This window comes from Scardinius erythrophthalmus, assembly GCF_964197995.2.
Source record: "Scardinius erythrophthalmus genome assembly, chromosome: 15".
NCBI lineage: Eukaryota > Metazoa > Chordata > Actinopteri > Cypriniformes > Leuciscidae > Scardinius > Scardinius erythrophthalmus.
Window position 1 is genome coordinate 7,589,772 of NC_138235.1, and position 19,702 is coordinate 7,609,473.

Below are 19,702 nucleotides of genomic sequence, written 5' to 3' on the forward strand. Positions count from 1 at the left end.
CACACGGTTTAACCGTTTCAACTGTTTCAAGAAGAAAGCCCTGTCTAGGCGCTGCCAAGTATATTTGTGTCAAGGCATTCCTTGGTCCAGTTGTTTGATAAGTGAGAGATTATACTGTATGTACAGTACTGTGCAAAAGTCTTAGGCATGCTAATACCCCCCCCCCCCCCTCCAAAAAAAGAAAAGTTTTTTAAGTCAGTTATCTATATCTTTTGCTGTAGTGTGTCAGTAGGAAATATCAGTTTTCATTTCCAAACATTCTTTTTGCCATTAATTGTAATAATCCAGTGAGATTTGTGTATGCACAAGGAGTCTGACAACAGCCGGTATGATCTGATCTCACCATCATCGAGTCCCTCTGTGATTACATGAAGAAACAGAAGAAACTGAAATCCAGAAGAACTGCGGGAACGTCTCCGAGACGCTTGAAGAAACCTTCCTAAAAAGATACCTGAAAAACTATGAGCAAGTGTACCTGGACAAAAGCCGTTTTAAACGCAAAGGGTCGTTACACCATATATTGATTTGAATTAGTTAATAGAAGTTAAATCATAAATAAATTCAATTTATGATTTTATTTTTGAAAGCATTCTCACTTTACAGCATTTTAACACAAGTGCCAGTACTTTTCACCGTACTGTAGCTTTGCAGGAAGGTTTCTTCAAGCATCTCGGACACGTTCCCGCAGTTCTTCTGGATTTAGTCTGTCTCAGTTTTTTCTGTTTCTTCATGTAATCACAGAGGGACTCGATGATGGTGAGATCAGATCATACCGGCTGTTGTCAGACTCCTTGTGCATACACAAATCTCACTGGATTATTACAATTAATGGCAAAAAGAATGTTTGGAAATGTAAACTGGTATTTCCTACTGACACACTACAGCAAAAGATATAAATAACTGACTAAAAACCATTTTTTTAAGGGGGGGGGGGGGGGTATTAACGTGCCTAAAACTTTTGCATAGTACTGTAATTAACGCTTTAAGAATATGAACAAATATTGCAGAGGATGATTTAGGATATTTTATTCTGTTGCACAATGACGGCACAGGTTGATATTTGGTTGACCAATCAGTGGAAATGGACATTTTGTTCCAGCCCACATGTGAAAACGAATGATCAAACTGTTTTTCCATTTACTACCCCTGAACCTAAAAACGATAAAAACTAAAATCAATCCAAGCTCTTGTGAAAAAACAAATAAAGGTGCAGTTTTATAGTTTCTGCTTATTTCATGTCAAATTGAAAAACTTCCTTGGATGGAAACTTGTGTGTTTGGTTGTGGGTCCTAATAAAGAAACTATAGCCAACTGTTAAGTAGCTAAATTTTATATATTTGTCAAACCCAATTTGTATTCATTTTTGGCTCCTTGATAGTGTTAGTTATGGGGCCTGACTGACTATACTTCCATTAATAAAAATCTACAATTGACAGCCAGACTTCAAAACATCATAAAGCCATGAGCTAAAGATGTAATAATCCAGAGGCATCTAATGAATAATTACCTGATTTTTCACCCTGTTTGAGCTCCATATCAGCTGATTTTGTCTGAACTCCTCCGGTGGTCAGGTTAGCAGAGCCTATTTTCCCTTCACTGATCACTTCCAGCGAACCAGTATCACTAACACATAGCTGCAAAAAGTAGAATAGTGTTACTCTTATTCAGTAATAAGAAGTAATATACTGTGCCTTCAGGAAGCATTCGACACACTAAATGATTATGTGTATATAAAGTAAAAATAATATTTTTTCCACTCTAGTGATAAAAACAAAAGACTAGCCATCACTGAAATTCTTCAACTGGTGAGAGAGTGACCTCCAGATTATTCTTTATTCTTCTTCTGGATCTGTCTGCAGCTTTTGACAATTTAAATCACAAGATCTACCCTCTCCACATTGGTCATCATGGGAACGGCACTCCACTGGTTTGGTACTAGGACAGACAGATCCTTTAGGGTATCTTGGAGGCGAACAGTGTCTAAATCAGTTTGGCTAACCTATGGGGTGCCTCAGGGTTCGGTGTTTGGCCCCCTCCCATTTCTCAATATACTCAAAATCACGGGGTCCTATCCAAGCACATGGTTTCACTGTTATGGTGACAACACACCTGTGTATGCCTGGTAGGAAGAACCTCATCTTCAGCTCACTCTTTTTATAATGCCATCCATTTCAGTCAAGTCAACAAAATTCATGCGCCTTGTTATCATAAACAAATGTTGGTGCTTTTCACTTTATTTAAATAATTCCCTTAGTTTGATTTAACACCATTGTATCAGGTTACTTGTTCAGACATGATTGCTTTATGTTAAACTGACTTAAAACAGTTACTCTTTGGCTTAACTTGGTGTTTTCATGTTGAAAGAACATGTTCCAATTAAGTAAACCGGATTTCCACTTCCCATCATGCTTTGTACAGGGCTGGAGAGGGAGAGTAAATGTTGAAATAAAGTGTTATTTTCTGCATGTTTAGCAAGATGAGCAAACAGGGAGACTTACTTTTATTGTGGTATTTAAAAGAGTTTCTGTTATGTCATTGTTTTTTTTGTTTTTTTTTTATGGGTCCATTGTGGTGAAGTGTCGAGTGTGTGTTTGAGTTGAGGACCTGCTAACAAGAATTCAAGTTGCTTTAATAAAAAAATATCAACAACAATGAGAATGCCATGGATGTAACCAGTACCATCTTCAACACCTAAAACGTGTGTAAATGAAATCTATAATTAGCTATAATTTTTCACATTTGATTTATTGTTTTAGTATCAGATTTTAATCATTTAGGAGGTCATTTCATGGGCATTTGACTTATCATTTGAAATCTGTTGGAAAAAAAACTTCCATTTTACTGCATTCTTAGTCTGAAATGCTTACGTTGCAGCAGTCCTCATTTGTAAGTTGCTTTGCATAAAATCATCTGCTAAATTAATTCATGTATTTGGACATCTATCACATTTTATTAGAAATTAAATAGTTCTGTACTCTGTAAGTGTTCACTCTGAGTTTGGTGCTGTTTCACAATTATCTTCAGCAATAAACATCTTAATTTCAAATAAATATCATTGATTTTGTCACATGTGGAGAAAATGTTGTAATCTGATCCGACTAGCTCTTCGTTCTGTAACAAACATACAGACCAGCACCCAGGTACTGTAACATCACCTCTACCATTAAGCTCAGATGTGACTGCTTTGCACTTCAGGGCTGGTTTTTGAACATGAATAACTCAAAAGCTTGTTGCCGTCAAGATCAACATGGATGGATTTCTCTCCAAGCTTAATGAAATTTTGTGTACTGGCATTACACAAAGGCTACTAGAAAGGCCCTGCAAGACCAGTTATGAGACGCCTTCACACACTGTGGTAAACCAGAAGATCCTCCAAGATGCTGATCAGCACGTCACTTCAAACCCTTGAGCACATGACCCTCAAACTGACTGAAGACAGCTTTCCGGAGTCTTAAAACAAGTTTACCTTCAGATTGCTCCCAGGGAGGATCGCGACTCCCTCCTTCCAGCCCAGAACATGGACAATAGTCCCTCCAACCTGAGCAGGAAGTGATGCGGCCTCCAGTTCACTGCCTTTAATCGCCCTGATTGCATTTTGAGGCAGCTCCACTTTTGGCAACGAATGAGCAGAAGCTATGGGGAAAAATAACATTGCTCTAAAAGTAGGCCTGAAAATAGATGTTATGTTCATTGCCAGTTTCATCTACAATGTTTAACTCTTTTATTTAGAGTTCTAAACAATAGTTTAGTAAGATTTAATTCTGTCAATCAAACTGCAAGAAAATATAAACAGCTGATCAATTCTCAAGCTCAAACCCTCTACTTTGGACATGTTTTAAAAGAGAAAACATATTCAAAACAATATTTTTTAAAAGTTTTAGATAGCTTTAATGTCATTAATCAATTATGTTAATGATCTAAGTACCTGGAAAAATGATAGCGGTAGTATCGTGGGGTTTGAGGCGATGCGAGGAGCTGTCGTTGTGAGCGTGAGGGACGCTGCTTTCAGGAGGAGCATCTGCGTCGTGTGGCGGGACGTCCAGCTCTGCTTTGGCACTCATAGCAAGACTCTCCTCAGTACCACTAACCAAAGAGAAATAAGGACATCATGTAGTTATTTAGCAACGGTATGTATGTTGGGTATGCAGTGTTCGGTAAGTTACTCTAAAAAAAAACAATAAATTATCTTCAACGGTATAATTAGATTACTGTACTAATTACTCTCTCTAAAATTGCATTACTCACTAATTACATCCTAAATCCCATATTCATCTGAAGTATATGAAACGGCTCTTTTAATTCTTTCAAATAAATAATATAAAATTGCATAAATTATTCTTGAACGGACCAAAGTATTTAAAGGGAGAAGGTTAGATTAAAAACATACATTTTAACATTAGATGTTAAATTTTGATGTTAAATCCACTATTGTTTTATATAGAATTATTATATGTCTTTACATTTAATGCAATTGCATCAGAAGTAACTCAATTAAAACGAAGTAATTAAATTACAGAAAAATTAAGAGTAATCCATTACTTTCCTTTTTCCAAGGGAAACGTTTTTTAATTTACTGTTATTAATTTCTTAGTTTTTAATTTATTTATTTTTTTACAAATGATTTTAATAGTTATGACAGTACATAATTAAAATGCTGCTGTTTATCAGAAGTGTTAATAGGAATACGATGAGTCATTTAAAATGATATTTCTGTCTTTTCTTCACAAAAGTGAAACATGAAAACAAAGATGAAGCACAAATGATGATGATGCTCAGCCAAATTGATGCACAAGACAATTAACTGATGGTTATTATGATAGAGATGCATAATCCATAATCTGACAGTGTTGATCATGCAATATCCATAATGGTGGTGATGATGATGATGATGAAGCATAAGTGATGGTGTTAATGCTCAACAAATAAACCGATGGTGATGATGATGAAGGGGATGATTAGGCATAATGCATAAACTGATGGTGATGATGCTCAAACCATAAAGAGATAGTGGTAGGGATGTGATGGAATAATCAATTCCCATTCAAAAAGCATAATTTCCAGCGCATCCTCTCAGCTCCCAAAATAGTCTTGACTCCAACAGTGTAAAATGGCGCTGTGGTCAGTGAACTAAAGTAGGAGAACCATTGAACCATTCATTACTCCATCCCGATCTCGCTTTATGAGGAGCATCCGATCCCCGAGCATTTAGGAGGAAAAGACAGATGCGCACTGTTGAAATAGTGTTTTAATTTCATGGCAACATCAGCTTAATTGCTAATTATAAGGGGCTATTTAATCATTTTATTAAGGAAAATGCGATAAATCGCGCGTTATTATAAGTGTCCATATATGTATGCCAAGCAACATTTTTATATTTCGATCGTGTCTTAATAGCATGACATGAATTGTGCGTAATGTGAAGGCGATAAGATAATGAATTTATTCTCACCAGTGCTGGTCTTGCTCGGGAGGAATATGATCTGCGCATGCGCGCATCATAAGCGCACAATCCTCTGATGTTTGAAAGTGTTGCATTCTACACCATTTCACACGCGATAGTGTGTGTGTGTGTGTGTGTGTGTGTCACATCTCTAGTGCTGATTCTACTCAACACTAATCTAAAAACATCTTTAAAACATTTTATCTTTTTGTAAAGGATTAGTTAAAAACAAAACAAAAACCGTTTGCCTCATACAGTCAAACCAAAATATATTTAGACACCTTCAACATTTCTCACATTATCACAGTTTATTCGCCATAGTTTTGAAAATGGTAATAAAATATGACAAGATCAGTTGATATTTCACTGGTTTTGTCCATCCTTCTGTTAGACTGTCTCACAGATGAATTATGTTGAATATCTGTCAGCTGTTAAATTTAACTACACAATTAGATGATACCAGTTTAGCTCAAACAATTACCAAGCAATGCTTCATTTTGTTCAGACTGTGTGTAAAAAGGTTGAATTAGCAATTAAAGAAAAAAAAAAAAAACTCTTCAGCAAAACATGGTCAAGTCAAAGTGTCTGAATCATTTTTGGTCCCAAATTTGTATACATTTTACTGGTAGTCACTGTATGAAGAATATTTGGGTATATGTCACAGTTTACTTAATTTTGCTCTCCTCGCTTACATAGATGAACTATAGTGTCCTGCGCCCACTAGTAAAAAACAAACAAACAAATAATATCTGGATCTGGTGACGAATTTTTGTTTTGACTGTATGAAATTAATAACATTACAAAAGACAGACTTTGCACCAATTTAGTAAATTCCTGAAATATATTCAACTATACATAAAAGTAAATAAATAACCTTCTCTGTCACTGAATTGCCATTTAACAGACATGATTTCTTGTTTTAATTAAGCGATTGTTACCTAGAAGTGGAAAAGTAAAATATCTTCAGACATCACGTGAATGAGAAACAAAGTTAAATCGACACAACTCAAATGTTCTCTTAGTGGGTGTTGATTCGTGATCCGTTCTCCATCCTGATCCTGCTTTTGAACTTACCTTGACCCAGAAGAATATACTGCATAAACTTGAGCATCCACTGAGCCTGTACTCCTTCAATGTCTTTATTATTGACTTTGCTGTCCAAATATAGATAAACATGCAAAGTAAAATCTTAATACTGAACATCATTTACATATAGTAGTGTAAAACCTGACCAAACACAACCAGGGCATTTATAAACTCACCAAAGTTCAGCGCATCTTTGCTTTGTATAAATCGCTCGTTAAATCTGTCGCATGAGATTATGTCACATAATGCTCAGGATTTACAAGGCCGAGATTTGAAGTTTACTGATATTGTTATTGGACCTTGGCCTTGAAAGTATGACCACACATTTCGCTCACACAAATTGTGTGTAATCAGATTTAAATGTCATTAGGGTTTGATCTGAGTAAATCTCATAAAAACCTTTTTCACCACAAATATAACATACACTATCAGTCAAAAGGTTTGGATTGGTACGATATTTTTTATGTTTTTAAAATTGCACAATGATTTTCAATATTGATAATAATAATGAATGTTTTTTGAGCATCGAATCAATGATTTCTGAAGGATCACGTGACACTGAAGACTGGAGTAATGATGCTGAAAATTCAGCTTTGATCACAGGAATAAATTACAGTTTAAAATATATTAAAATAGAACAGTTTTGTTTTTGTATGTTTAATCAAATAAATGCAGCCTTGGTGAGCAGAAGAGACTTCTTTTAAAACATTAAACATCTTACTGATCCAAAACTTTTGACTGGTAGTGTAAGGAAACGAGTGTAGCAACGTCATAAACAGCACAGGACATGAGCCAATATAAAGGGTATATGGCCAGTGCTCTTGATTTGAAGTTCACTCAAATTGTTATTGGACTTGGCCTTGAAAGTATGACCACACATTTCAGTGGTTAAATGTCAGGGTTTTAAATCTCATAAAAACCTTTTTAACCACAAATATAACATATATTAAAGGGATAGTTCATCCAAAAATGAAAACTAGCCCATGATTTACTCACCCTGAAGCCATCCTAGGTGTAAATGACTTTCTTCTTATAGACGAATACAATCAGAGTTATATTAAAAAATGTCCTGGCTCTTCCAAGCTTTATAGTGGGAGTGAATGGGTATATTTTTTTGGAAGTCCATCAGAGCACATCTATCCATCCATGATAAAAGTGCTCGAAACAGCTCTGCGGGGGTTAATAAAGGCCTTCTGAAGTGAAGCGATGCGTTCGTGTAAGAAAAATATCCATATTTAAAACTTTATCGACTAAAATAACTATCTTCCGTCAGACGGCCGTACGCAAGACGACTCACGCCTCAAGAGTAACACTTGATGGCGATATATGACGTAGATGTAGGAGTAGCGTAAGCTTTGACGCCTCTCACTGTTCAAACACACAGAGCTGGGCAACCGCGCTCATCATTACGCTGTGCATCAAATTCAAGTGTTAAGGTCCTTGCACACAGAGGCCGAAATTCTCATCCGAAATTTGTGCGCGTTAAAAAGACCTCATGTTATGTCAATCACGCTTACACACTGTCTCTATTCCTGCGTTTTTCGCATCTGTAGCAAGCATCTTGAATGGTGTTTTCACAATTCAGAGCCACCGGATCACGAATACGAAAAAAACGCATGCGAAAATGTCGGACTCAGTGTGCAAGGACCTTTACTCTTGTGGTGTGAGTCGACTTGTGTACGGCTGTCTGCCGGAAGATAGTTATTTTAGTCGATAAAGATATAAATATGTATATTTTTTTCTTACACCAACGCATCACTTTGCGTCAGAAGGCTGTTATTAACCCCCAGGACTTGTATGGATTACTTTTATGATGGATAGATGCACTTTGATGGACTTCCAAAAACAAAAACCCATTCACTCCCATTATAAAGCTTGGAAGATACAAGCCATCATATAGTCATATACACCTAGCATGGCTTCAGGGTGAGTAAATCATGGGCTAATTTTCATTTTTGGGTGAACTATCCCTTTAAGAAAATGAGTGTAGCAACTTCATAAACATAGCACAGTACAAGAGTTTTTACGAACCAACCGTAACAAAATACGAGGGTATGGCCAGTGCTTTAATTGGCTGAAGACACAGAGACTGTCGTGTAGTTTTGACGGAGACATTAGCAGATGTCCTCCCCCTCCTCTGGACACAGTTTAACCCCGTCCTCCTCCTCCAGCACCTCCACACCATCAGCGCTCATATCCAGGGCATTTCCCAACAGCTCGGGACGCTCCTGGAACAGCCACCACATGGACAAACACTTGTGTACGCAGCGGCTTCTCCTGAATTCACATAGACACTTCCAGCTGCCGGACCTGGTGTCGAACGAGACGCGTGTCCTCCCAAACTGACACCATTTGTCCTTAAAGCCGGTGTACACGGAGAAGTACACGCATCTCTCGGAGAGCTCGTGCTCCCCCCAAAAAACAGGGTACACACAATCGACCCCGTCCAAATCCGCCCTGGTGTGTATCTCCTGGCACTGCTGTGTGTGTGGGCTGGACAGCAGGTGTCTGCGCGTCATGTCCTCCAGAGAGCGCACACACAGCGGAGGAGGGGGGGTGTAGGGTCGAGCGTGGCTCGTTCTCATCAGGTGATGGCACTCTCGCCCTGGGTTTCCTCTCTGCGCCTGCGCTTTCATGAAATCCCAGCATTCCTCCAGCTCACAGAGCAGAATCTGTAAGGAGAAGGACTTTCGGACGTGAACGGGCACTCGTGGCCCATGCGGGTCCTTGGGTGTGACATAGATGGCGTTTTTGGCATCTACGCATAACATGGGCTGCTGGTCCTGGCAGTGCTGGAGCCTCTCGTGCCGCCTCAGGTTCGACGTGGTGGTGAAGTGGACTCCACACTTCTGGCACGATGACTTGTTCCCTGTTATTCCGTCGTCAGTGTCTGTTTGCAGGGTCTCCAACAGGACTGTTGTGGGTTGTAGCTCAACTGGAAAAAGGGGAAAATGGGTTAGACCAGGGGTGCTTGTCCAATCCTGCTTATGGAGGGAAAATGGGTCTCATTCACTAATAATTGCTTGGATTATTTCGTATTTGTACGCACAGGAGAACTTCTCACGAAAAATCTCCGCCTAATTCACAATACGTTCGTACCCATTTTCCACAAGTTGGTGTGATTCTTTAGGGTCTTCATGTAATGTTTGTAACATACTTTGGTTAAAGTTCCTCAATGGTTGTGTAAAACAACACCCTTGTTACCTCCTCAAAAACAGCTCTGTTCACAGCGACCCGTTTCGGTGCATGTCTCTTTAAATGATAATGATCACCTCCCCTCCCCCTCCCCCTCCCCTCTCTTGTTATTTTCATATAAAATATTTATATTATACATCTCTGTATACATATACAATATACATCTTATATTATTTATTATTAAAAGTTATTCTCGCAATTATCAACTTTACATGGGTTGTGCCTCGGCACGGCACAGCGCGGATGAATCCAATGTTTTGAGGAGAATGTGCGGCTGTCAATCACCGCCGGTGTGGATACTGTCATTCGCAATCACAGATTATACTTTTTGGAAGTATGACCAACATAAGAATTTTCCGAATTCGCTCACTCGTTTTCATCCACTCCTTCAAGTGAACAGAATTAGTGGACTAACTTAGGGAATAGTTGAATGAGGGTTTAGGGGGCGATTTCGGATTCAGCCCCACTGTCCTGCAAAGTTGAGCTCCCACCCCAATGAAGCAGCCAATCAAGGTCTTACTAGGCTCACTAGAGACTTCAGGCAGATGTGTTGAGGCGAGCTGGAGCTAAACTCTGCTGGACTGAGTTTGGGCACCACTGGCTTAGATGAATTGCAATTTGGGAATGTCTGTGTCTGAAAGCAGAGTAATGCTCGATGATCAGTATGATGAGGGAGGATCAAGACATGTCTAAATAAAACATCGTCTCCACCTCGATGCCTCCGTCTGGTCTGTCAATATCTGTTTTCCTCCCCAACCTATTCAGAAATAAGCTTTGCAGTGATTAAATATTCACTTGGATATCTCTACAAAGAATCTGCTCTAGATCATTACAATGCCTTGAAAGCTGGTCTGAAATCAGTATCATTAACCCTCTGGGGTCTAAGGTGTTTTTGGGGTCCTTGAGATGTTCTGACATGCCCTGACATTTTTGCTTTTTTCAGTTGCTTATAAACATATTAATGGCAAAAAAAAAATTACACACTATTTAGCACAAACAGGGCTACCATGAAATGTGAGCAACAAGAATGTACATGTCTGCATTTTTGAGAGAATAATGTTTATGCGTGGTTATTGAAAAAACTAAAAACTAAAGTTTCTGAAATAAGGCCATAAAACACATTCTAAATATGTGCCAATAAGACTTTTGTCTAAAAGATGTCATCGCCTAGTGTTTTTTCTTCAAAATGAAGTGAAAATCACCCTGCCTTATCATTCACATAACACAATACATTGATTTGAATTTTGCAAAGCACTTTCTGTTTGGAAAGGCCATATGCGGAGTGGGCGTCAACGGTCATGTATATGTAGTGGTTCACACCCGAGGAGACAATGGGGCCGCATACTTAATTAGCCATTCATTCAGGTGAGTCACTGAGCCACAAGAATGCAAGAGCAACAGTTGGAAGCATCTCAATTCTTTTTTATTTTTCCACAAATTGAGCTTGCAATTTGGCCTATAATATCCAAGGAAAACATGTCTAGTAATTGTGCAGTTAATTCTCATACTGTATTTTCAGTTTTGGAATATTTATCCTCTCCCCAAATTTGTCAATAATAAAACACAATAAAAGTTATTTAAAGAAAAGGCTTATATTTACCTTTTAATAGTTTGTTTACATCTACCTTATAAATATATTTTTTTATTAAAAAGGTTACAATTACAACAATTCAAGTGTAATCTTTCTTTGTAAAAACTAGTATACATTTTATCATACATATTTCAAAGTTAAGGATTTGATTGATTATTTGATAACTTTATTTTTGACAAAACATATTATATTTAACATAAGCAAATATTGGCAAACTTATTTGGAAGCTTATTTGAGGTGGCAGATATTTTACATTAAAAATGTATAATCTATCCAAAACTAATCAACGAAATGTTGTCTTTCATATGTCTGTAACATAGGTCTTTCATTTTTATTATAAGAAATATAAATGTTAATTTGCAGTTTAATACGTTGCTTATACAAATACATTTTATTTCAACATATTTTAGTTGATATTTACTGAGTGTAGCAATACAGTTTGCTAAAACCGAAACATTCATACACAAACAGAAACGCCTGACTGTAACGTTGTTTTTATGAAATATTAGGGCATAAAAATGTTAATTTTCAGTTTAAAACGTTGCTTATACAAATAGCCTACATTTTATTTCAACATATTTCTGTCGATTTTTACTCAACTCAGTACGGCAATACAGTTTGCTAAAACATCATCATTCATTCACACAGAGACGCAATTTAAATTTAAACTGTCTTTTTGCGAGCTGTGGTAAACAGCGCGCATCTCTGCCGTTCGTTCATTCATAAACAGAAACCCGATTCATGTGAGAAGAAAAAAAAAACTTACAGTATTCCTCAGCTCGCTCCTCGATATACCCGCACTTCTGAGGTACTTTTTTCATTATTGTTATTCCTCACAGCGCTACGAGACGGTGTTAAAGTAATGATCTGAATAAACTTGTGTTTCTCGTGCTGATATGGGGGCGTTCACAGGATTGCGCGGATTGCCTCATTCATTTGCGTTTGAATAGCGCGCGCTCTCCGTAGGCGGAGTCACATTACATTTGAATTAGTTGTAATGAGGTCGACTGGAATCGCTCTCTTTTAATACAGATTTCACAAGATGAGAATATTTGTTTTTTTATATAAATTACTTCATTTAAGAGAAGAGAATTCAAGCTTCATGCCTGTATGTCTGTTTGCCTGTTTGACTGAGTATTCGCTGAGTTATTGTTCATTTTCGAACGCGTTTCAGAATGGACTACACTGACAGATAGAAGGCAGAACTCGCATCACGTTTATTTTTCTTTATTTGGCAAAAAGCACAACACATTGTTTTTATTGTGAGTATACACAAAAATAATACACATTTAACAGAATCGATTGATGTATGAAACTTGCTTGTAATATCAAAGTCCACAGAGCAAAATTAATTTCTTTTGAACTGAACTGAAAAAAAGCGAGCTGGTATCGCCGGCGATACCGTCAACCCCAGGGGGTTAAAGGCACACGGTGTAACTTTTCACCACTAGAGGTCGTTTATTCAAAACAAAGGCGAGGCTTGATGACGCCGTGATTTGGCGGGATCATGGGAGTTGTTTTCTTCACCTCTAAAGCCTGTGGAGAGTACGATAAAACTAAATCATATTCATGGATGACTGGTAATGTATTCGAGATTTGTTTAACGTTACGAAGCTCCTGGAGCGAAACGAGGCCGAGAGCAGTGGAGCTTGTATGATGTGCAGACGCCGGCCTGGTAAATATGGCACTCGCGGTAAATCCAGGGAATGAGATTTAAACAATATAACTAACTGTGTTGAGTTTATAACAATGATTAGTTTTCTTGTTTTTAAACATTTAAACATTCTTGGAAACATTTGGGATAATATAAGTACACAAATATATAACACTGTTGTAGTGGTTTTTGGATATTTTGATCCAAAAATCTTACATAGTGTGCCTTTAACCACGCGTGTCTCCCACCGGAAGCGGCCGCGCAGCAACAGCTCGAGTCTCTACACTGGACGCCACAAGGAAGCCGTTGCTAATCCATTTGTTCAGAAGCTGCTTGAGCACTTGAAGTTCATCAGAAATAGAGCGGATCATTAGTTTACTGTTGGGGATTTGTCTTGCCGCACAGCATCACTGATTATAATGGGTTCAGTTGTCTTGTCAGATCGCACCACTCGCGTCCGGTGTGGTGGACACTGTGTAAGCTGCGGTCATTCACATTAGCCAAATGTCACAGGCAATAAAAGGTCCATTGTGGCAATGTATGAAGCACAAGAAGTCACTTTCTGTGACAGCAGCTTTCTGTTGCTCAACGCCAGAGGTGGACAGTAACAAAGTACATTTACTTGAGTACTGTACTTAAGTACACTTTTTGAGTATCTGTACTTTACTTGAGTATAATTTTTTCTGGAAACTTTTTACATTAACTTCACTACATTTGAAAGACAAATATCGTACTTTTTACTCCACTACAATTCTGTCAAGGTCCTTGGGTAGAAAGTAACATCAGTCAGTGGATGATTTTGGTTGCAGGGGTTGCATTTTGGTTGGAAATGAAAGTCGGGTTGATGTCAGATCCCTGCATCCGATTGACATCAGAACCCGACGTCAGATTGACGTTGGATGTTGATTGAAAATAAAAGTCGGGTTGACGTCAGAACTAGGGATGTCAACTATTAATCGACGATCGATTAATTGTCGATAATACATTTAATCGATAGAACTTATCGATCATCGATTAAGCAGGTCTTCATGCGGGTTCGCGGCGTGCTGCTCAACCGCGAAACATGTAAAGCGCGCGCGCCGGAGTTATGTTTGGGACCATTTTACACCTTCATCATCATGTAAGTTTGCGTGTGCATTCGCAGCCTTTTGTTTTGTTCAAATGTAAGTTGTAATACTGTTTATTTTGTGTATGCCTATCTATATCTGATTTATCTCATATTGGATGCATTTGGTAAAGAACTCTGTAGTAAAGCGTCAGCTTCAGCGCGCGCAGCTCAAACGGCAGTGCACGACTAATAATGACTATTGGGACTGTAATATTACATAACATTATAAAGAGAACAATACTGTAATAAAACATTGTGAATTATTTGGGTTTAGTTGCCGTGTCGCGTTGCTTCAGGAAGAGCGCGTCCACAAAAGGAGTAGTTCTGAATGAATGGCACGTAACTTAGTTCAAGTTCACTTGTGCATGAATTTGCGTCATTTTGTGCAGATATAATTTGTAATATTGTTTATTTTAAATATATATGATTAATCTCATATAGGATGCGTTTCTTTTAGATAAATAACGTGCTAGCAAAGTGCTCCAGCGGTTGCAGATTCATTCAGCGCGTGCAGTTGTTCCAGGAAGAGCGCGTCCACAACAGTCACACATTCTAGCGCATATGAGGCGGCACTGGTGACGCGTTGTATTAGTAGTTATATTTGATTATTAAATAATTTATTTAATTATCAAATCACATCGAAACATTTTACAATCCTACTAGCCCTTTTATTTAAAACCATTCTAATCGATTTGGTGAGGAACATTAGCATTTGCAGACCCTGTCATGCTGTTGGCCATATGCCACTGCAGTTGACGCATATCGCAGTATTAAGGCTAACGATTAATCGATTAATTGATCGTTAATTTAAACGACGATCGATCATGGGAATTTGTGAAAATTGACATCCCTAGTCAGAACCCGACTGATGTTGGTTTCTGACGTCAACCCGATTTTCATTTTCAACCACAATACAACGTCTGTCCAACGTTGGAGATCAACGTCAATCTGACATTGGATTCTGACATAAACCTGATTTTCATTTTCAACGTTGGGTTTGGTCTTCTATATGTGACTTTTGTCACTTTTTTGGAGCACATCAGCTTATAGATAACAGTAAGGCTAACATATTCATACTAAAAGCCAAAAAACTTTAAATAGGGCAATATTTGAGGGAACAGCCATTTGGGTGTCCGAAACCATTGTGGGCGTTATTGAGTGACTTATTCAATCTCACATTCAATCCCACTACTGGAACTGTGTTCTAGAAATACATCTGATATTGATATGAGGGCAGGCAGGCATAGATTCAGAGGCATACGGTACTTAAAGTATTACATACAACAATGCAACAATAATAAAACAATGCATTGACATTTACTTTTTACTTTTGATACTTAAGTATTTTTAAAAACAAGTACTTCTGTACTTTTACTTAAGTAAAAATAGGTCTTTACAACTTTTACTTGTAACGGAGTAATATTTGACCAGTAGTATCTATACTTTAACTCAAGTAAGGAAGTTGTGCACTTCGTCCACCTCTGCTCAACGCACTGAATTTGCATGAATCTATCTATTAAACCTGAATCTGTGTGGGAAAAATTCATGTGACTTGTAATCTCTAATCTAAATAACTTCCTCTTGCATCTCTTCTCTTCTCTGATGACGAGGGCGGGGCAACCTGTCACTCACATCAGATTAGCCAATAGCAAACCACAACAGTCCAAACAATTCCCCACGGACAAAATCAAGCCCCGCCCACATTTGTTCTTCTTCCAGAAGCCGTTTCAAGGATATATGGCACAATTGACCGTTCGCAAAGACCCGCCCCCTTTAGTTACTGTTGCTATGTCCGACAAGCCACAGCGCTCTCCTGACACACATGTTCTCACGCAGTGAAACACACATCGCGGAGGAGAGAGGACACTGACAACGCGCCGACAGACAGGACAGACCAGGTTACTTTTGGGTTACTTTTTATATGAAACAAAGTCTCAACTTTTACAAATTTGGTTAATTTTTAACAAAATTTAAACAATAAATACCGTTTTGTGGCTCTTTAATGTGTCGAGAAAATGTGCCTCAGTTAAAGCTGCTCGTGAACCGATCATCTCTTCCTTCTAGTTCATTTATAGCATCAAATAAACATGAATGAACATCAGAAGGAATGTTGTTTTAACCGTGGAAAGGCGTCAGTACACACCGTTTTACAAGTTCAAATCCTCCAACGTTAATCTACTAACTCTACTGACCGATTTGTCGGACAAAAATGGCGGATTCGGCAGATGGCGGATTATGATTGGTCAGATCGCCTGTCAATCAAACTCCCTGCGAAGGGTCAATTAAGAAGAAAAGACTTCCGCTCAATGCCGACTTTTAGTCACTACTGAACGACAGTAGCAGCTGCTGTGGTTTTGGAAACAGCCATTAATTCAATAATGGATAAACGTCACTGAAAATGATTAAATGCCATTTCTCACCTGTGGATTTGTCTGTCATCTCAACACCTGCAATTGCATGAAACAGATTAGAATTGAAGGATGTTAATAATTGCACACTTATTACTCAGAACAAAGAAATGACAAAAACAAAGCTCAGTCACAATCAAGGGAGTTATAGTTATACACAGTCAAACCAAAAATTATTCAGACACCAGGTATAATTTTTTTTAGCTTTTTACTAGTGGGCGCAGGACACTATAGTTCATCTATGTAAGCAGGGAGAGCAAAATAAAGTAAACTGTGACATATTATACCCAAAAATTCTTCATACAGTGACTACCAGTAACATTTATAAAAATTTGGGACCAAAAATGATTCAGACACTTTGATTTGACCATGTTTTGCTGAAGTGTTTTTTCTTTAATTGCTAATTCAACCTTTTTACACACAGAGACTGAACAAAATGAAGTATGCTTGGTAATTGTTTGACCTAAATTGGTATTATCTAATTGTGTAGTTAAATTTAACAGCTGACAGATATTCAACATAATTCATCTGTGAGACAGTCTAACAGAAGGATGGACAAAACCAGTGAAATATCAACTGATCTCGTCATGTTTTATTACCATTTTCTAAACTATAGCGAATAAACTGTGATAATGTGAGAAATGTCTGAATACATGTTGGTTTGACTGTATATTGAAGGAAAAATATCCTTTCAGTGTCCATTTGAACTCAATTCAATAATGTTTAAACCCATCCCAGAATGCAATGATAGCAACAGCAAACAGAGCTGGAATCTAGACAGAGATGGCCAGTGTAGTTGATAAACTTAAATTTTAAACAGTTTGCTTTTATTCTATAATAGGGACAACACCAGTAATGATAAACAAGCAGATAAACTTATGAAAACAAAATAGAAACATTTGTTTTGATTTTCAATCATACAATATATCGAGTAAAATGGCAGTAATTCCACTCTCATAGCATAATTCAATACGAAATGTATTTAAATAGGCACAAACCATGGTTGGTAATATGGATTTTGTAATCCTTTGTCCTTTGCAGTATTTTCATGCACATTGGGCAATGCCAGTGGCTCCGGCCATGGCCTCCATCAGCACAGTAACAGGGGATGGAGAACTTCCCTGTCACACACAACAGACAGCGTTAGAGCTGCAGAACATCATCTCTGCGCAACACAACTACTGAGGAAATGCTCAATTACCAATGCCAGAATCTTTATAGTATATAGCAAATCTGAGATGTCTTTTTTTGAGGTGATGTTTAGATGCAGTAACTGGATTCCTGCAGTAGAGACAGTCGAGGTCCTTCATCACACTGAAAAGCTCCTCTTCATCAACAAACACAAATATTCTCTCTGTGAACAAAAAGAGTGCCAAAAACAACATGAAATGCAAGCTTTTAAGAACTGCATATGGATCAAGTTTCCCACAAGTTGCTTAAGATAAAAAATAAACTGTGTTGCATTAATAATATGTATATTTCTTTTTGCTGCCGTTTCCTCATTTACCATCCAAATTAACTTATCTTTTTAAAACAGTGCAGCAGTAGCTTTAAAATTCATGTTTGAGGCAAGACTGCGGTTTACTAAAGTAATGTTAACCAGATTAGGAAATTTTTGAGAGAGCCAATGGAAAATTTTCTTCAGTTTTAGGACTACAAAATTAACAAACTCATTTGAAGTCTATATACACACACATACTTCATATGCATTGCATACTCATCCTTTGCTAAAGTAATACAAACATAAGAGCTTCATAATACATGTTTTGAATCTGAATAAAATTACAGTCAATCTTGTGAACCATCATCTTATTATAGAAGTTTTTATTAAATGCATTACACTCACCTGTCATGACTATTTACTTCCAGAGCCTAAAATATATACATATAAAATAGAATTAATAGCAAACACCAAAGACTATCCAATTGTAATTTAATTAAAGATTGTGAAAGCTTCTTACAGTTCATTTAAAATTAATACATTTATTTTACAGTAGGATCAATAACTATGGCATTTCAGTGTAAACTATGGTTACCATGGTGATTTTGATAAGGTAATAACCAGTTTAATACACAAAGACATACCTACTGACCTGCCACAAACAGATGGTGTGGATGTACCGCAGTCAAATCTCTGCCCGTTCTCTCGATACACACTAGAGTCTATAAAGATCATATCACACCTTCAAGCGGACCAATCGATCGCGGTTTAAAAAGCTGTTTATTAATAAAATAAAAATACAAGATGGCTGAGCCGCTTGCTTGGCGCACATGTATGACGCCAGATCACGTGGTTGTCGCATTTTGAAAGACGCAGAGCTGTCAACACCGTGGACATAATAAATACATTTTAAAAACGGTTAATATTGTTTGTACAATGCCTATTTTGTATGTAAATTTGTCTATTTCTCAATAAAAAATAAAATAAAAATAAATACATATTTTGTATCATGTCTGGTCAACACTGCTGTAAACTACACCACCTGCTGATTGTCCCAGATTTTTAAATGTTAATAAAACTATTCGTTCTTTATCTCAAAAAGACATTGTTACCAGGCCAAACTGCGTTGTTTATTGGAATAGACTGGTGGAAGGTTTATAATGGAAGGCCACCTGGACTTTACCAAACAAATATTTATTGGTAAATAAAGTTAAGGAAATAAGTTTTAACATATCACACAGAGACTACCCAGTAAATACATTTCTTGTTAAATTTAAAAATGATATTGATTTGAACTGTTCTTTTTGCAATACATTGGCTGAAACCTTGTTTCATTCATTTTGCTCATGTTAGGAAATTTTGGAAAGATTTGACTATTTGTAATTGATAACATTGACTCCACCACCTTTTCTTTGGGCTTAGAAAATGTTATATTTAGTTTTACTAATATCAAATAAAAGGAAAGAATACATTATTATTAATAAAAGAAAATTCCCCCAAATTTCATATATAGTGAGAAAGTTTATTTATATATATATATATATATATATATATATATATATATATATATATATATATATATATATATATATATATATATATATATATACATATATATATATATATATATATATATATATATATATATATATATATATATATATATACATATATATATATATATATATATATATATATATATATATATATATATATATATATATATATATATATATAAAGACTTTTCAAGATTTTCAAGATTTTTCATTCACATAATAA

General features: G+C 36.9%; 2 protein-coding genes across 5 annotated transcripts in view; both read right to left on the reverse strand.

The window, feature by feature from the left end:
- Nucleotides 1-4,073, reverse strand: part of l3mbtl1 (L3MBTL histone methyl-lysine binding protein 1) — a gene marked incomplete at its 3' end in the record, with an annotated part of 31,108 nt that extends 27,035 nt beyond the window's left edge. Inside the window, exons 1-3 of the mRNA XM_081386488.1 lie at nucleotides 3,926-4,073; nucleotides 3,467-3,633; nucleotides 1,508-1,634 (exon numbers count right to left, since the gene is read on the reverse strand). Of these exons, the coding sequence (XP_081242614.1) occupies nucleotides 1,508-1,634; nucleotides 3,467-3,633; nucleotides 3,926-4,061 (430 nt within the window). The 5' untranslated portion in view covers nucleotides 4,062-4,073. The remainder of the gene's footprint in view (nucleotides 1-1,507; nucleotides 1,635-3,466; nucleotides 3,634-3,925) is intronic.
- A 2,309-nt stretch (nucleotides 4,074-6,382) lies between these two features.
- On the reverse strand, nucleotides 6,383-18,759 carry LOC308703335 (uncharacterized protein). 4 transcript variants are annotated; one of them, XM_081386734.1, is made up of 6 exons: nucleotides 18,576-18,759; nucleotides 18,329-18,354; nucleotides 17,684-17,836; nucleotides 17,481-17,603; nucleotides 16,495-16,521; nucleotides 6,383-9,461 (listed from the first exon to the last, which is right to left on the reverse strand). In XM_081386734.1, exons 2-6 carry the CDS (start codon nucleotides 18,333-18,335, stop codon nucleotides 8,641-8,643), a joined length of 1,131 nt encoding a protein of 376 aa, XP_081242860.1. In that variant the 5' UTR covers nucleotides 18,336-18,354; nucleotides 18,576-18,759; the 3' UTR covers nucleotides 6,383-8,640. The 4 variants fall into 4 exon arrangements, with proteins under 4 accessions (XP_081242860.1, XP_081242861.1, XP_081242862.1 ...); XM_081386735.1 differs by having other exon boundaries at nucleotides 18,568-18,747; XM_081386736.1 differs by lacking the exon at nucleotides 18,329-18,354.
- Between the last annotated feature and the right edge of the window lie 943 nt (nucleotides 18,760-19,702).

Excerpts from the sequence above, each read along its gene's own strand:
- LOC308703335 (XM_081386733.1), bottom strand. The coding sequence starts at position 17,867 with ATGTTGTTTTTGGCACTCTTTTTGTTCACAGAGAGAATATTTGTGTTT. Across the intron at positions 16,522-17,480 it reads AATCCATATTACCAACCATG|GTGTTGAGATGACAGACAAA; the intron begins GTTTGTGCCTAT and ends ATGCAATTGCAG. Across the intron at positions 9,462-16,494 it reads GATGACAGACAAATCCACAG|TTGAGCTACAACCCACAACA; the intron begins GTGAGAAATGGC and ends CCCTTTTTCCAG.